General features: G+C 45.3%; 1 protein-coding gene across 1 annotated transcript in view; it reads left to right on the top strand.

The window, feature by feature from the left end:
- Gdpd4 (glycerophosphodiester phosphodiesterase domain containing 4) overlaps positions 1-16601 on the top strand; it is a 47032-nt gene extending 30431 nt beyond the window's left edge. Inside the window, exons 11-16 of the mRNA XM_057756639.1 lie at positions 1095-1316; positions 3299-3456; positions 7525-7672; positions 9645-9727; positions 10606-10661; positions 16156-16601. Of these exons, the coding sequence (XP_057612622.1) occupies positions 1095-1316; positions 3299-3456; positions 7525-7672; positions 9645-9727; positions 10606-10661; positions 16156-16601 (1113 nt within the window). The remainder of the gene's footprint in view (positions 1-1094; positions 1317-3298; positions 3457-7524; positions 7673-9644; positions 9728-10605; positions 10662-16155) is intronic.
- Positions 16602-18259: the final 1658 nt, after the last annotated feature.

Here is an 18259-nt window from a genome sequence, read left to right as displayed (position 1 = left end):
GTGACCAGCTGCCTCAAGGTTCTGCTGCCGTGACTTTCCTGCAGTGACGGACTGTGTTCCCTCAAACTGTGAGCCAAAATAAACCCTTCCTCATTCCCATGGCTTATTGCTAGATATTTTGTATAACAATGAGAAAAGTAATACAGAAGGTTGGTACTGAAAAGTGAGGTCCATTGCTGTGACTGGAACTGGCTTGCAGGATTGTGGGAAATTTTAGTTTAGCCTAGAAAAGCCTTTGAACGCTGCAAACAGAGCTTAATGGGTGATTCTGGTAGGAGCTTGGAAGACAAGAATGAGAAGAGAAAGATGGGCAGTGGAAGCCAACTCCTGAGGTTTCAGGGAGAAATGAGGACTTTATCCAGAGCTTGGCTAGAGCCCATTTATGTGCTACACTGGCAAAGAACTGACTACGTAATGCCAGCATCCTGAAAACTCAAGTAAGGTTGACTGCAAAGATAATGAGCAGCAAGAAGCATACCGAGTGAGGATTTAAACTGTGGTCTAAGTTGTGTGTGAATACATCAAGTCAGAACACGACATACATTGATAGACGCACAATAACGGGCCATCGGAACTTCCTGCTCTCAACGTCCCTTAGTTCAGGAATATTTTAGAAAAGCTTCATGAAGGTGGAAACTTTTGGACAGGCAGAGAGCAGGATTTTAGCAGGTTGACATGGTAAACAAATGAGGGGTATAGCTAGGATTAAATCCCTTGAACCCTGAAACCAAAGCACATGTTGTTTCCCTTACACATAGCTGTGACAGCAAGAGCCAATGTGGAAAGGCGGTATGGTCAGAAGGGGTGGATACTGAGAGTTACGGAAGACTAGAAAGGAAAGCTAAGAACATGGAGAATATCAGTACATGTGTAAGAAGACTAGAGTATCAAAGAAATCATTCCAAACCCTACGATCACCAATGGAGATGTCCTATTTCCCTTATATCTCAGAGTTTGTGTGTCAGAGGACATAGTGGGTGAGGTGGTAGTGGAGCAATATGGAGCAGAACCACAGACCAGCAAACCTGGGGGTGTTTTTGACCAAAGCCAATGTTTTGTTTTGTTTTGTTTTGTTTTGATACATTTATTCTTAGCATAAGCCATTTTTTGGCATGAAACCTTTATCAGAGGCTGATAAAAGAAGAGCAAGCAACCAATCAATTCCATCGCTGGCTGAGTTATTAGAACTTGCAAAAAATGAAAAAAAGTTTGTAATATTTGATCTTTTCGGCCCTCCACCGAAGCATCCTCTCAGAAACACATTCGTTCGAAGAGTGGTCAAGGTCATCCTTGATTCCAACATCGAGCAGCGTCTGGTATGTCTTTCTCCCCATCCGTGGTCGGGCTTGGGAGGAGGGCAGCCTGTCTGGAGCATAGCAGCTGAATTCAACCTGCCATGCAGTTCTTCTCTGGGATCTGCAAGGGATTGTGCATCCTTTGGAAACAGAGATAATTGTCCGTACGGCAACGGGGGCAATCGGAGAGTGACCCAGTTAAAATTACCCAGTGGGGGAAAGCATTGAGACTGTTTGCTATTCTGAACCAAACAGAGGATAGTACATTGTTAAAGAATGGCACAGGAGTTGAGGAGATGGCTCAGTGCACGACACACTTGGCCCACAAGCATGGAGGCGGAAGTTCGGATCTTCAGGACCCAGGTAAAAGTTGTCCAGTCCTGGCAGCCACCAGAGAGTTCCAGCCCTCAGGAGGCAGAGGCAGGGCAGGGCAAGCTTGTTATCTAGACCAGCTGGAACTGATGAGCACCAGGTCCAGTGAGAGATCCTGTCTCAAAACATTAAGTGGAAAACAGTGGGAGAAGATACCTAGTGTCAACTTTTGGCCCCTACATGTATGCACACAAATGTGCATGTGCACACATGTCCATCCACATACTTGTGAACATTCGTACATGCATGTTACATATGCATACATGTGCAGGAAAAAAGAATAATGTGTTTAAACCAGACCCAGCCATACAGCACTATAATTACAACTGCTCAGATGTTGAGGAAGGAGGACTGCAAGTTTAAAGCTTGCATGGACTAGAGAATAAATTCAAAACCAACCATACAACTTAGCAAGACCTTGCCTCAAAATTGAAAAATTTTTTTTTAAAGATTTATTTATTTATTTATTATGTATACAGTGTTCTGCCTGTGTGCATACCTGCACCCCAGAAGAGGGCACCAGATCTCATTACAGATGGTTGTGAGCCACCATGTGGTTGCTGGGAATTGAACTCAGGACCTCTGGAAGAACAGTCCATGTTCTTAACCGCTGAGCCATCTCTCCAGCCCTCAAAATTGAAAATTTAAAAAGAGGGCTGGGATTATAACTTACCACCAGAGCCCTTGCCTCGCATGCGCGAGACCCTCACACCACACAAAAAATAATAGTGTATATAGTAATTCTGGTGTGACTGCCCCGTGGTCACGTCAGACCTATGAGGCTTCGTGTTAATACAACTCTGAGGACTCTATCTTTAAAGAATGGTCTAGAAAGACCAGTCGTTCTTAGTTGAGTAGAGATTTGCTCCTTGTTTGTTTTTTTTCTTTTAGAATCAGTCTTTTTAATTGCAAAGTTATTATTATTATTATTATTTTTGATTTTCAAGACAGGGTTTCTCCGTAGCTTTTTTGGTTCCTATCCTGGAACTAGCTCTTGTAGACCAGGCTGGCCTCGAATTCACAGAGATCCACCTGCCTCTGCCTCCCGAGTGCTGGGATTAAAGGCGTGCACCACCACCGCCTGCCAAAGTTATTTCTTTTTAATCCCTTAACTTCTCAGAATACAGCAGTGCTCTGAATTAAACAGTCATGTGTCTCTGCAAATGGAGCCCTTTCCACAGATGAGCCGCAGCTGCCCTGGTCCCAGGAAACCTAAGGAGCTCCTTTCGAGGATGGCTTTGACATCAGCAACTGGGGAGGGCTCTTCAGTGTTCATCTCTACCAACATTTTTTCTCTGTAAAGGATCTAACCCATGGTCTTGCACATGCTATGAAGGCGCCCTACCACTGAGCTCCATTCCTAGTCATCCATGTTTTTGTATGAATCTCTCTGCATGTTTGGGGCCTTGACCTTAACTGGAGGATGGGAAGGTCCTGGGAAAACTCAATTCCACAGCAGCCGTCCCCATTTTTAAGAGTTCATTAGACAATATAACTAATTCGATTGCTTTACCAAGGGCTAGAATCCTTCTCTGCTTCCTGTAGACTGCTCCCCGTGCTGGAGTGGCGCTTCGCCCATTCTCCCTGGGCCGTTTGTGCTGGGACAGTTGACTGGCTGTTTCTCCTTGCAGATATTTTGGTTGCCAGGTTACGACAGAGACTATGTCAGGTTCAAGGCTCCTGGTTTCCAGCACGTGGGCCGTTTAAGAACCCTCGAGGAGCTTGCTAAAGAGAACATGACAATAGTAAATGTTGACTACAAGAGGCTGTTCTACCGGCGGATGGTGAGGTAAGTGTTTGACCACTCTGACATTTACAGAATATCGCTTCTACCCAAGTTACTTGTAGTTGTAATAGTAGATATTTTTTCTATTTCGACTCTTTAGGGGGGCCCACCACCCAGCTCCCAAATGAATCACCCAGAGGCTTGCTTATTCTTACTTACAAATGCCCAGCCTTAGCTTGGCTTGTTGCCAGCTTTTACTTAACTTCAATTATCCCATCTACCCTTTGCCTCTGGGATTTTCCTGTTCTCTTACTTCTGCAAATCTTAGTCTTACTCCATGGACTGCTGTGTAGCTGGATGGCTGGCCCCTGATGTCCTCCTCCTTCTCGGGCCGTTTCTTTCTCCTCCCAGATTTCTCCTACTGTATCTTCTCTCTTCTGCCAGCCACGCCTATCCTCTCTCCTGCCTTACTACTGGCTGTTCAAATCTTCATTAGACCCTCTGGTGTTCTAGACAGGCAGAGTATCAGAACTTCACAGAGTTAAACCAATGCAACATAAACAGGAATAACACACTTTAACATAATCTTCCGAACAGTTACTTAAAGTCCTCTTTTTGCCATAAGATTCCTTTCTTTGCAGCACTTGGGAGGCAGAGGCAGGCGGATCTCTGTGAGTTCGAGACCAGCCTGGTCTACAAGAGCTAGTTCCAGGACAGGCTCCAAAACCACAGAGAAACCCTGTCTCGAAAAACCAAAAAAAAAAAAAAAAAAAAAGATTCCTTTCTTTGGTTACCATCTTTGGATCTTCTGCTCTCTCATTGTTGCTTCTCCCTCCCTTCTTTTGCCAACAAACATTTACCGCACACTCCTTCTTTGTACTCTCATTTCTCAGCACTTAATACATATTTTAAAGATCTGTTTTATTTTATGTGTGTGTCCCTGTGTATATGTATGTGTATCACATATGTATAGTACTCACAGAGTCCAGAAGAGGGCATAAGATCCTCTCAAACTGGGGTTGCAGGTGTTGTGATCCTCCATGTGGGTACTGGATTTGAACCAGGGTCCTGTGGAAGAGCAGGCCATGCTCTTACCAGCTGAGCCATCTTTCCAGCCTCTCCACATATATTGTTATACATTTCACTCTGCCCTTTGGTAAGGTTGACTGAGATTCCATATTTAAGTGAGATCATACAATATTTGTCTTTCTACCCCTGGCTTATTTTATGCAATATAGTGTTTTCCAGGTTCATCTATATTGGGGCAGATAAAAGAATTTCTTTTTTTCAAAAGTTGAGTAGTATTCCATTTTAGGTCAGCACTTTATTCATCTGTTGGTGGCCATGTTCCCTATTGTGGACACTGAATAATGCCGTGGTGGAGACGGGAATGTCAGCACAAGGCTCTTGCTTCCGTCCTCCACAGCCACACTCTGTCCTTCCACCCTTCCCTCCCTTCCCTAATGTCCTAACCCAGCAAACTGTCTATAGTGCTGTTCCTTCAGGAATGAACAAACTCATATTGTATGTGACCTTTGGGATTGCTTTCATTTTTCACCAATCATAATTCTCTTGTGTTTCATTTATCCATAATTTGATTTTTGTTGTTGTTGCCAAATAGTGTTCATGGTGTGTGTGCCTAAGTTTGTCTAGTCAGTTACTACCAGAAGACACCGGGTTATCTCCACCTGTTTGCATTTGGGCTTTTATGCAAATATAAATCTTTATTTCTCAGGGATAACTACCCAAGATTTCAAATTCTGGGGTATAATGATTGAATGTTGTATAAGAAGCAGCCAGACTTTTGCAGGAAGACTGTGCCATTTTACATTTTTTGCTAACAGCACGATCCAGAGTGTCTACATCCCTTTTTAAATCTTATCTACTCTGACAAGCATGTAGGCAAATCAGTCTGTTTAAAAGTATATTCTCTGGGGCTGGAGAGATGGCTCAGAGGCTAAGAGCATTGCCTGCTCTTCCAAAGGTCCTGAGTTCAATTCCCAGCAACCACATGGTGGCTCACAACCATCTGTAATGGGGTCTGGTGCCCTCTTCTGGCCTGCAGGCATACACACAGACAGAATGTTGTATACATAATAAATAAATAAGTATTTTTTTAAAAAAGTATATTCTCTGAAGGCTAATGATATTGCATTTATTTGCTTATAGGTCTCTTCATTTAAATTCTTGCTCTTTATTATTGAATCTTGAGGATTCTTTTCACCCTTTGTTGCATAGGGTTTGGAAATGTTTTCCTGGGACTGGAGAGAGGCTCCGGGGGTGAGAGTGTGTGTGTACTGCTGCCCTTCCAGAAGGCCCAGGGCTTCCAGCGCCTATGCTGGGAGCTCAGAACCACCCAGAAGTGGAGCTTCCAGAGATTTGACACCCTTTCCAGGACTCCGTGAGCCCCTGCACACACATACACAAATGATTAGATAAAAATAAGTCTTTATGAAAGGGAACACATTCTCCTAGTCTGTGACTTATTTGTGGCATCTTCTTAACAGGGGCACAAGGTCTCCACAAGACAAGAGCAGTGTTTCTATTTTGACAAGACTGGCTTCTGAGTTTTCCCATTGAGGAAGTAAGCGTTTAGCTCTGTTCCCACTCTTTGCTCAGCTCGAGACCTGACCAGATTCTGTTCTTCTATGTTTTCCGTAAGGTTTATATTTTTACATTATGTGCACAAGGTTGCAGGTCATCCTGAGTTAACTTTTATACATAGTCCGAGGTTTGGTTGAGAATTTAATGTCCTTTGGGGCACTGGCAGGAAGTCCACTCTTCTGCTCACTGACAGCTTTGGCACAGGTTATTTGAGCAAATTTGCATAGGTCTGTTCCTGGGTTTCTGTTTAGGACACTGACTTACGTGTCTGTTCTTACTCTGGCACCATGCTGTCTTGACTGCATGGTTATGTGCAGCTTCGTTATCGGGTGAAGCATGTTCTTTTCCTTACTCTTCTCCAGACTGAAGTGTGTCTTATTTAGCATATGGGAGACTGAGAACTGGCAGGGCCCACCTGGACTACACAGTGAGTTTGAGACCATCCTTCAAAGCTGTCAGGATGGCCGAGCAGTCTAAGGCGCTGCGTTGAGAGACCATCCTTCACCGTAGAGTGAGACTCTGTCACACCTCCTATACCGCCTCAAAGACTTAACTTTCCTAGAGTTGCGTCTTTGCATACGCGTTAGGATCAGCTGACCTAATGGCACAGACAAACCTTTGCTGGCCTGCTGCAGGACTCAGGCTGACGTTACGGATGAGCTGGGAATGGCTGGCAGCTCTGCTCCAGTGATGCGTCACCCTGTGCCTCGTCTTCCTCACTTCCATCCGCGTTTCATGGCTGTCAGGATTATATCCTTAGTGCTTCTTACATTCATCCCCGAAAAGCTCGTTTTCTTTAAAGTAATTATTAAGGATGTTATGTTTTAAACTGTAGTTTCTATATCCCTTGTTCATATTTAGAAACACTGAATTTCAAGTCGCAGTTTCAAATAGTACAGAGAAGTAACTTTTTACTGTTTTTTCCATTAATTTCTTTCTAAAGTTCTAGGCGACCTGTGGAACTTCCTCAGAGGCAGGAACCTGGCCGCACATCCTGCCGATAGGCATAGTTACTGTCTTAAGTCTCTGTTCTGAAGCACAGAGCTTGCCACGCTAGGGTATGGCAGACTTGTACTTTCCAATGTGACTTCTGGATCAGGGCTTAAAAGGACTTGGGGATGTACTTACCCTTGATCTTAGCAGCACCAGGAAGGTGCGTGGTGTGTTTTCTGAGAACTCAAATCCCAGGAGACAGCTGGCCTTACTTTGCTAATCTGTCCTTCATGTACTCCATTTCTTCTCCCTGGGTCAGGCAGAAGGTCCATCTGTAGCTCGGCTCTAGTGTGGTATTTGCAGATTTGTAACGCTGAGAAGGGTCTCCTATTTTCTTTGTTTTTTTACATCCCACCAAGTGCTCTGCTACAATTGGTGAAGGCCAGCCCACCCCTGAGCCCATTCTGTCACAGTGAATCCTAGGCTGTCCTTGGACCAGCTGTTGTCCGGTGATTTTTCACAAACATGGTTGTTCCCCTCTCGTTATTGAGAGTACAGCTGAGCTGAAATCCTCTGTGGGGTGTTTTGTTCCAGACAGTACCAGGCAGCTAAAATCCACATCAATATGTACATTGTCAACGAGCCTTGGCTCTTCTCATTGGCCTGGTGCAACCGGATCGACTCTGTGACCACAGACAACATCCAGGTCCTGAACCAGCTCAGTCACCCACTCTTCTTCATGGTGAGCTGCGTGTCTGGATCCCTCTAAATCTGGTGTGATTGTGATGTGATTCCCCCAGCCCTTGTAGCCTCCCTTGGCAGTTCCCTGTTGAGCTACTTCAGAATAGAGATGTCTCTGAAGGACGGAGATGTGCCTTCTCCCTTCTTCACCCAAAGTCTCCTGGGTTCTTTGTTAACTGAATCTTCCCAATGCACTTTGCATGCAATTTAAGCTCTTGAATTTAACACTATTGTTATTAGACCCATGAGGGCACTGAAACTCAAAGGTGTCTTGGTCCATGTTCTCATGATGTGAGAGTCCTGGTGAGGTGTAGGCTTGAGCATGTACAAGCACATTCACACATACACATGCACACGCATACACGCACACACGCAGACACACACACTCACACGGCAAAAACAACAGTCACAGGGATATTATGGGAAGAAGGCAGGACCCCTTTGACTACATAGGGAAAACTGTGTCTCAGGTACAACGGTAAATAGGTAAGCCAGCATCCAGCTGCCCCACCCTGGCCTCCTGGTGGCGCTTGGTGGTTCTGAAGACCTGGTTTGCAGCCACAGCTGAATCCAACCACTTAATGCCTGTGGGGGGAGCTGTGGCTAGCCCATTACTGCAACAGAGCCTGGCTTTCTTGTCTTCATTGAGTCATTTGACTGCATGAGACTCAGCAGCATGCGACAGAAAACAGGCTGTTGTAAGGGAGTCTCGGTGTGCCACTCATGCTATCCTTAAGCCAGTCTCCTGCCTCAGTTTCCCCAGGAGCTGGGACTATGGAGGCATTCTACCATTGCCCACTGGAAAACCAACAGTCTAGGATCTGGAGAGATGGGTCAGTGTTAAGAGAGCTTGCTGCTCTTCAAAGGACCTAAGTTTAGTTCCCAGCACCAATGCCAGGCAGCTCACAACTGCCCTGAAGTCCAGTTCCAGGGGGATTCAATGTCCCCTCTGGATTCTGCAAATACCTGTATGTATACACGTGCATGTGTATGAATAAAATAAATCTTTTTTAAAAGAAAAGTTTAATTTTGCTCCTTTGAAAGTTAAGCATTAGGTTTAAGAAAGGCTAAGAAGCACCAGCTTCCATAGCATCAGGTAACACTGTACGGGAACAATGAGGAGAGGAAGCACCAAACAGGGGAGAAGGAAATTCATGTGAGTCAGTGCGGGAGACAGAGCCCCTAGAGTGCGCGGGCAAAGAGCTGGGCTTGGCAGAGTCTGGAGAGGCAGGTATGTGCATCAGAGGGAGTTACATATAATCCAGCATTCTGTGAAGGATGTTGAGGCAGAACAGCGGTGCCCAGATGCTGGCTCATAGACTAGTTGCTTCCCTATCACCTGGGGGTGCAGAACCTGGTGCTTCTGATCCCTTAGATCTGTTGTTAGCTTTAGAAAACTGCATTACTAAGCCGGACGGTGGTGGCGCACGCCTTTAATCCCAGCACTTGGGAGGCAGAGGCAGGCGGATCTCTGTGAGTTCGAGGCCAGCCTGGTCTACAAGAGCTAGTTCCAGGACAGGCTCCAAAGCTACGGAGAAACCCTGTCTCGAAAAATCAAAAAAAAAAAAAAAAAAAAAAAAAAGAAAGAAAGAAAGAAAGAAAGAAAACTGCATTACTGAAGGCTTCCCAAACATTATGGATGTGAGCTAGATTCTGGAGACAGTGTTACAGAAACAGAACCCAGGATGTCAGATAACATGGACCGGAGTCCTGGGTCCAGAACAGACTTGGTGTATGTATGACTTCTCTGTGACTTCTATAGATGTCTGCCTTGAGAATCAAGGAAGATGAAGAGCTTGGCACATCCTAGTCCTTGCACATCCCCAGCATGTGTGCGTGTGGCTGTTGGAATAGCTGGAGGTCATCTCCTCTGTCCCCACTTCCTCTAGGCCCTCAACCCAAGCAGATGAGCAAGGGACTGAAAACCTTTCAACCATCAAGTTCTTGAGCTTGGTTTTGTCCATGTTTTGCAGACACCAGGATTCTATACGTTCATATGGCTTTTCATGGTCATTGCTTCTGCAATTATCATTGGCATTGTATTTTATTATCACTGGTAAGTATATTTTTCATAATTCTAAATAAGAAAGCCCTCTAAATAAAAGTAACAGATGGGTTCTACAGAAAACTGATAAAAGGTTATTTTCTTCTGACACCTTCCATGGCAAGGAGGGTTTATAAGCCGAGCCTCTCATTTCACCCTGCCTGCGGCACCCTCCCTCCCTCCCTGGAGCTCAGTCAGCATTCACTATGAATTCAGTGTGATCTGTTGAGAAAGAACAGGTATTGGAACTGTCCAGAACAAGGGCCTCTACCCCGCCCCCCGTAGGAACTCACAGAGAAGGGCACAGGGCACTGGGCTGTAGCCCTGGCTTCACATCTTAGTTGTGGGAGGACCTTGAGAAAAATTGCTTTTTCTTTCTGGATCATTCTCCTTTTTATGTCTGCCCTGAAAATGACATTAAGAATCCTTGCAGGACAAATGATACAGGGTTTGGTTTAGTTTGTTTTTTAATAGTTTACTGTTTGTGCGTGTGTGCCTCATACCCACAGAAGCCAGAAGACGGCGTCAGGTTCCCTGGAACTGTAGTTACAGATGGGTTGCAAGCCACCAAGTAGGCACTGATAATCAGACTGGGTCCTCTGGAAAAGCAGCCAGTGCTAAGAGCTGAGCCCTGAGTCACCTCTGCAGCCCAGGGTTGTGCTTTTAAGATGCATGAGAGAATTAACAGCCCCGAAGAAAGATGTAACTTAGGTAGACCATGGCTCTTTAGATCCATCATTCTGATTAGCAGCTCACCTTTTAAAGGGGAAGAAGCACAGGCACTCGCTCAAGAGTGAGTCTGGAGGGGTAAAGTGTCTCTTCTGGGCACTGCCTCGATGATGCTCTCTGAAAGAGGCCTGTGAGCTGATGCGTGGTCTGCTTCCTTCTAGGGTGAAAGAACTTAAGAAAGAGAGGTGGCTCAAAGACGCTACCAGCGCATCTGCAGGTAAAGTCATAAGCCTTGCTCATTCCTTCCTTTGTCCCCACGGCCTCAACAAGACAGGTCCTGTTCTTCATCTCTGCCCTGATGAGAGCAGAGGGCGGGGGTGAGGGGTACTGAGGGTTGGGGACCAGGGAAAAGCAGGGAAATGTAGTCAGGCCCCTTGTCCTTGAGTTCCCATCTGCAGACTCAGCCAAGCACCAGTGGGAACAAAGTGAAGTTGTTGCTGGTGTGAATGATGTAGTCAGGCTGTAAGGTGTGCTGGTGTGAATGATGTAGTCAGGCTGTAAGGTGTGCTGGTGTGAATGATGTAGTCAGGCTGTAAGGTGTGCTGGTTACTGATGTAGTCGGGCTGTAGGGCATGCTGGTGTGAATGATGTAGTCAGACTGTAGGGTGTGCTGGTGTGAATGATGTAGTCAGGCTGTAGGGTGTGCCGGTTACTGATGTAGTCGGGGTGTAGGGTGTGCTGGTTACTGATGTAGTCAAGCTGTAAGGAGTGTTGGTTATTGAGTGCACAGCTTTGTTCCTGTCCTCGGTGCTCATCACTTCAGCATGGGGTGCTTTCCAGAAAGAGCTTGCTTAGCTTATTTTTATCAATATGCAAATATCTTAGGGTGCATTTAATAACAACCTCGTGTGTGTGTGTGTGTGTGTGTGTTAGAGTATTGCTCCTGGGCCATGATGAATGAAACAGGGTGATATTGAATAAATCACATGAAAATGATGTAGGTCGTCTAGAGACTTGACAACATGAGATTTAGCTGCCTGGTTTAGGTAGCATGTGAAAATAACAATAAAATACATAAACATAACAATGCAGTCATGTGTTATCATGGCCACAAATTTCCAACTGTACCTGTTATATAGCTGGCATCCCCATAAACGTGTACTGGCTACATGATGCTCTAACTCAAGATGGCATCAGCGTCACTAAACAAGAATTTTCAGTTCTGTTGTGACTTTGTGTGACTAGTATCGTGTGTTCAGTTCATGATGACTGAAATGTCCCTATAGAGCACATGACTGCACTTCCTCAACAACACAGTGTAGCTGTTTACACAGCATTCACATCATCTGGGCACTTCGGATAATCTAAAGATGATGTAAAGTATATGGAAGGTGTGTGTGGGTTCATATGCGTCTTACGGAAGAGATGTGGGTTTCCTAAGGATCCCGGTGCTGGTCCCCTGCAGACGCCAGGGCAGAACCACATAGCCTGGAACAGGTCCTGGAGGGCTCTTCACTGCAGACTGCAGACGTCCAAGCACCTGTCCCTGGGAGTTCCCAGAAGAGGTGTTTACGCGCATGTCTTTGTACATTCATGAGTTCCATTACTGGGTACATACTTTGTGCCAGGAAAACCACGAGCAGTTGAAGAGAACTTGATGGGTAATTGTTCTTGTCGATTGGACTGGATTTTAGGATCACCCAGGAAGCACACCCAGTGTCTGCCTATCAGGAATGGATACATTTCCAGACAGGTTTAAGTGAAGAGGGAAAACCCACCCTAAGCGTGGGCGAGGTGGCCAGCTGGAATAGAAGGAAGGAAAGGATCAGGAAGGTCAGGTGGCCGTCAGCAACCATCCTGTTCCTCTTCCTCCCTGTGGTCTCGGTGTGCCTCACTCTCTTCTCCTCTCCTCCCAGCAGTGATGGGCTGTCTCACGCAAACCATGAACCAAAGCAAGCCTTTCCTTCCTTGCCTTCCTCTGACCAGATATTTGAGCTATTACAAACAACAACTACTTTAGATTGATTTTCCACTCACTTTATTTTCTTATCAGCTTTTCAATGTGATAGGCTCAAGTTAAACTTGGCAATTTTTCTAAGGCATTATTGCAACCTCTGCCATCCAGATCTACACAGTTCTTAAAATAGTTCATAGTTGCCTTATACAGAAACTAATTTTGCCTGATCTAAACAGAAAGTAAATGGAATAAAAGGCCATATTGGAACTCCAAGACATATCCATAGGATATAGGACCAAATTTAAAGTCAGAGAAGGAACAAAGACTGAGCACAGTCAGGACACTGGCAAAACCACAGCCCAGATCCTTCTGGAATGAGTGTCACATCCTTCTTAGACAGGTCTCACTCTGTAGCCCAGGATAGCCTCCACGTCCTGATACTCTCGACCCTGCCTTCTGAACGCTGCAATCCCTGATGTGAGTCACCAACCAGGGGCCCACACCTTACATCACAGTCACCTGACAGATGCCCCCGCCCCGCCCTCAGAGAGCACCTGCTACCTCTGTCTTCGGTTCCATGATATCTCTTAAGAAAACTGCTCCGGGTTTTGGTCCTCTGTGACATGCCTTTTTTTTTTTTTTTTTTTTTTTTGTCTAACTGGTTTTTGAAATTGTTCCTCCTGTGATTGATTTTTGAAAATTAGACTATAATTAATCTGTGTGTGGAGGACACACATGCAAATACAGATTTGTATCTTACTTAGGGTTTGCTGAAAATTTTATAACTATCAGTACAGTTTTTATCAAATTGGGCAGATTTTCAGTCTTTATATTTTCTTCAAAAACCTGTTTCCCCTCCTCTTCACAGGTTCTGATTCCAGTTACATAGCTTTTTAGAGACTGTTAATTTTTAACCTATTTAAATTTGTTTTATTCAGGATAAATTCCATGCTATATGCATTAATTTCTTTCTTTTCTTTTCTTTTTTTCTCTTGATCTTTTGAGACAGGGTTTCTCTGTGTAGCCTTCTTCTTGGTTGCCCTGGAACTCGCTCTGCAGACCAGGCTGGCCTCAAACTCCTCCTGCCTCTGCCTCCTGAGTGCTTGGATTAAAGGTGTGCGCCACCGCTGCCCTGGCACGTAAAAAGTTACCTCAAATCTTAAAACAGTGTACATATTTAGTTGCTAACAGTTACAGGACTCCAGTCATCTTGCGTCTGATATCCTGGAGGCCACATTCATGTAGGTTCTAGCTTCATGACCCATGAGCTTACTTCCTTACACACGAGAGAATTCTCTTCAGGCTGTGTATTCAGAGGAGCGATCCCCTTCTGCCTTTACATACACAGAATCAAGGGGGTGTCCTATTGTGTACTTACAGGCCTCGTGACACTCGAATGTTGGGAAACTTGGAAGCTATTGTAGAATTCCATCTCAAGCTCTACTGGAGCTCTGCCCTGACATTCTTGTTACTTGTAATATCTTACTAGGGAATCCTAACCACTGAAGTTTCCAAATGCGTGTTTGATATCCACACTTTCTATTTTGGTGGTGGCAAGCCATGGCACATAGGAGACGCTCACTAGACTCGTGTTTCTTCTGTGTCCTTAGACTCACACTCAGGTCATCAGGCTTGAAAGCAGGTGGCTTTACCTCCTGAGCCCTCTTGGTGGCATGTGTGTGTATGCATATGCATGCATATGTGTATATATTCCCCTTTCCTCCCTTCTTCATGTACTTTCATTTATATCTGAACACGGCCAGCAGTAGTGGTGAACACCTGCAATCCCAGCACTTGGGAGGAGGAGGCAGAATCAGGCCTTTAAGGTCACCCTCAGCTACATAGTGAATTCAGTGTCAGTTTGGGTATGTGAGACACCATCTCAAAACAACAGCAACAACGAAATATGAGCACAATTGTTATTGTTTTATTCTCTTTTTTGCTGGCTCTCTCACCTGTGAACTCTGCATCCTTTTCTATTACCTGATGCTTCCGGATGCCGATCATGTTTTCCCATTTCCTAGTGTATCTATTGTTATTTACCATATTGTAAATATAAAGTGTTTACAGATTTCAGACTAATTTGAAAGATTTTTGTGATGCATCAGCTTTTGAAAAAGCATGTGGAGAGGAATGTAGCTGTGTTCTACATATCTCAAAATCTCAGCATCTAGAAAATGACAAAAATTCTCACGTCTGTTTCTGAATTCTCTGTCTCTTGCCTCACCTGTGGTGTGGTCTCTGGGAATGCCTCTGGACACAAGGCAGATGTAGAAAGATGACAGACAGCAGTAGTGTTATTATGAAAGATGGTTTAAGAGCCCCCCCCCCTTATAAAAGTCCCCATGGCTTCCAAAAACCCCTAGATGACAGTTTGAGAACTGCTGGCCAAATGTCTCACACTCCCGGCCTTCCTCGTTCTGGATTAGTGCGGAGGTCTCTTCTCCCTAATAGTTTCACGTCGCGCCCCACTGATAAACTCTTGATGAGTTTCACTTTTAGAGTATAATGTTATTAGCATTTTGTGAAATGCATAATGTAAGTATCTCAGAGGCTCGAAAACAGCACCGACGTGTGCTGTTGTTCTCTCCAGACTGAATATGGGCAGGCAGAAATCCCATCCAAGCCCTGGGCTTCCTGTCTTGCAAACTCATCTTCTGGGTGTTGGCACCATCATTCCCACAGGGTGAACGCCTTGATTTGGACACGGTCTCATGCTCTTACAGATTGTCTAGACTCCCTGTTTCTCCCCGGTGGCCTTAGTCTCAATCTCCTCGCTCCTTTATTATAAGTCTCTACTGCCTGTGTTATTTTTCTGGCACTTACTTTGGTGACACACTTTGGTGACACACACTTTGGGGACACACACTTTGGGGACACACACTTTGGTGATGTACACTTTGGTGACGTACACTTTGGTGACACACTCTTTGGTGACACACACTTTGGGGACACACACTTTGGTGATGTACACTTTGGTGACGTACACTTTGAAGCACGTTGCAGGTAATGGCAAGCCAGAGCCCTGTCGCTGAAAAGCTTATATGTGTGTCCTCAAAATTTTTTGGATTTATGTATATGCTTTGCATGCATGTATTTTCAATACAGCATGTGGGTCAGAAGAGGGTGTTGGATCTGCTCTGTGCGTGATAGCAATCCAACCCAGGTCCTCTATAAGCAAAACTAGAGCTCATAAACACCAAACTGTCTCTCCAGCTCTTAATGTTTATGTTTTTAATACTATGTTACATACAACACAGAAAATTGTATCATGAGATAAATTTTCACATAAAATGCCAAATTTTAGCCAAAAAAGGAATCACCAAATAATTAAAAAAAAAAAAGCTTCTCTTATAGCAAGCATGATGGCTCACACCTGTAATCCCTATACTTGAGCAATGAGGTAGGAGGATTGCCGTAAATTCAAGACCAGCCTAGGTTACACAAAGAATTCCAAGCCTGCCTGGGCTACAAAGTGAGACTTGGTCTTAAACAAACAAACAAACAAACAAATGAGTTGTGATTCTAATGGAGGATGTATTTATTTTTAATTTAAATAGATTTATAACTAAAGGTTATGAGACACGAGCCCTGAGCAAAAGCTCGTCCTCCCCTTCTGTGGCCCTCCATGGTAAGCTAGAGACTTAACAAAGCCCCTCCCTCACGCTGAGCTGTAGGATCATAACGAACTCCGTACAGTCTAGAGGGAGAGGAGCTAGCACTGAGCCATGGCTCGGATGCCATATAGTTCTGGTAGGGATTTGAGAGAAGTGACCTTTGAGGAATCCGTATTTGTGTCTTTTCTATCCCACAGATGTTGTGAGCAAAAACCTCCCAAAAGGAGAATCTGAGATTCAAGGAGCTTTACAGTTACCTAAAAAGCCTCCAGCCCGAGTAGTAAGAAGCCCGTGGACCCCAGAAGTCCACTATGAAAGCTCAGCCAGGAGTGGGAAGAACCCCCCAGGCACTTCCCATTCTGCCCAGGCCCCCAACGAGAGACCAGTGCCATTCAAGAACACAGTTAAACCACTAATGCTCACTGAGAACTTTCAGCACACCCAAACACCCATCAGGGAGCCTTCCTCAGAAACCACACTGCCCACCTTGAAGGAGGACGAACTGGGAGGAGCCTTCACGGAGGAATCCCATGCCAAAACTGACCAAAAGACTCCTGTGTCGGACTCCTCTGCAGGGAGCTATGAACCACTAGATGGCACCATCCCCACTATCTCCGATAATATGTCTTTAAAGCAGGAATAGCCGTGTCCTCTTCTTCCCTTCCTGTCTGTGTTCGAGTGTGGGGATGGTAGGGTGTGGTCAAGAAGGCGCACACAGGGACACTGAGGTTCTCAGGAGCTGCACTCTGGCCCAGACTCTGTAGGGACTGCTCCTCAGGAGACAGGCCAGGGCAGATAGTCATGCCTGATCACGGACCCGGGCGGCTGCTCTCTGGGTTCGCGGGACTGTCTTGTCTTTTCTGTTATGTTACCTGCTGAGGAGTGCCTGACTGCTCACGTCAGCTTGTAATAAAGGCACCTCTCATGAAGCCAGTGTGTTGTGTGCCCCCCTCTGTGGTCAGGCTAATGAAGACTGTGAATCAGTGCAGAAGTGACATTTTCCTCAGTCAGGGACGGAGAGGTGGCGTGGACATGAGCCAGGGGCAAAGCCCTCATCCCACCCTCATTTTCTGATGTGTGCACAGTGGGTGCTTCCTAACGCCTGAGGTTCACTAATTCTCCAGTGGACATAAGCAGTGGTCCTCGGCCTTGGATCCCTGCCATCATAGAGAGAGGCTGAAACAAGGCAGGCCCAGGCTCCAGGGAGCACAAGGATTTAAAGATAAACCACTGAAAGATACACCATTAATCAGACCTGGGCATGAGCCCTAGAGCCTGTCCCTCAGAACAGGGTGTGGCCATCCTCGGATGAGAGTCAGTCTGTAACAAGACCCCAAATAAATGGAAGTATTTGTAACTGTAGATATGTAATTCTTCAGGGCTGAAGGCAGAATATGATGAATCAAGTAAACTTACCCAGACAGTAATGGTTCTTGGGGTCCAGGAAAGAACATTTTGGAACCTAAAGCTCTAACACGGTGGGAGAACACTGATTAGCATCTGTGGGAGGCCCTGGGGTCACTCCTCCTGCCTGAGAAGGAAGAGGAGAAAGAAGAAATAATAACTATCCGTGAAAGACAGGTTTTGTTCTGTTTGTTTATTTGAATTTTAAGACAGGATTTTGCTAAATTGTCCAGATTGGCCTCACTTGTAATCCTCCTGCCTCAGTTTCCTGGGCATTTGGGATTATAGGACTGTACTGACATTCCTGGCTATAACAGTCTTAAATATAATATTTACTATGTGGTGTGTGTGTGTGTGTGTGTACACGAGTGCATGAGCTTGCATGCACATGCTTGTAGAGGCCAGAAGATAAGATTGGGGATTGGTCTTCAAACTGTCTCCTTCTCTCTCAATGGCCAGGAGCTCACCCATTAGGTAGGCCAGCTGGCCAGCAAGCTCAGGAATCCCTGCCTCCCCAGGGCTATGAGGGCTTGAACCACCGCTCACCACACCTGGCTTCTATTCCTTCCTTCCTTTTCTTAAAAAATAAGATTTCTATTGTTTTTAATTGTGTGTGTGTGTTGCAGGGTAGTGGATGTGAATGCAGGTGTCAGCCAGAAGCATTAGGTCCCTTGGAGCTAGAGTCTGAGGTAGTTGTCAGCTGCCTGATATGTGTGCTGGGAACTGAACGCCTGCCCTCTGCAAGAGTATTGTGTGAGCTTAGCTAATGGACCATCTTCAGGTCAACACACCAGGGGTTTTTGTTTGTTTGTTTGCTGCTGTTCTTGTTTTTTAAGTGAATTCTGGGGATAGAACTCAGGTCTGCATGTTTGCCAAAGCAAGTACTTTGCCAACTGA

Source organism: Chionomys nivalis, chromosome 23 (genome assembly GCF_950005125.1).
Source record: "Chionomys nivalis chromosome 23, mChiNiv1.1, whole genome shotgun sequence".
Classification (NCBI taxonomy): Eukaryota; Metazoa; Chordata; class Mammalia; order Rodentia; family Cricetidae; genus Chionomys; species Chionomys nivalis.
Note: the sequence above shows the minus strand (reverse complement) of the source record. Positions and strands in the feature narration are given on the sequence as shown.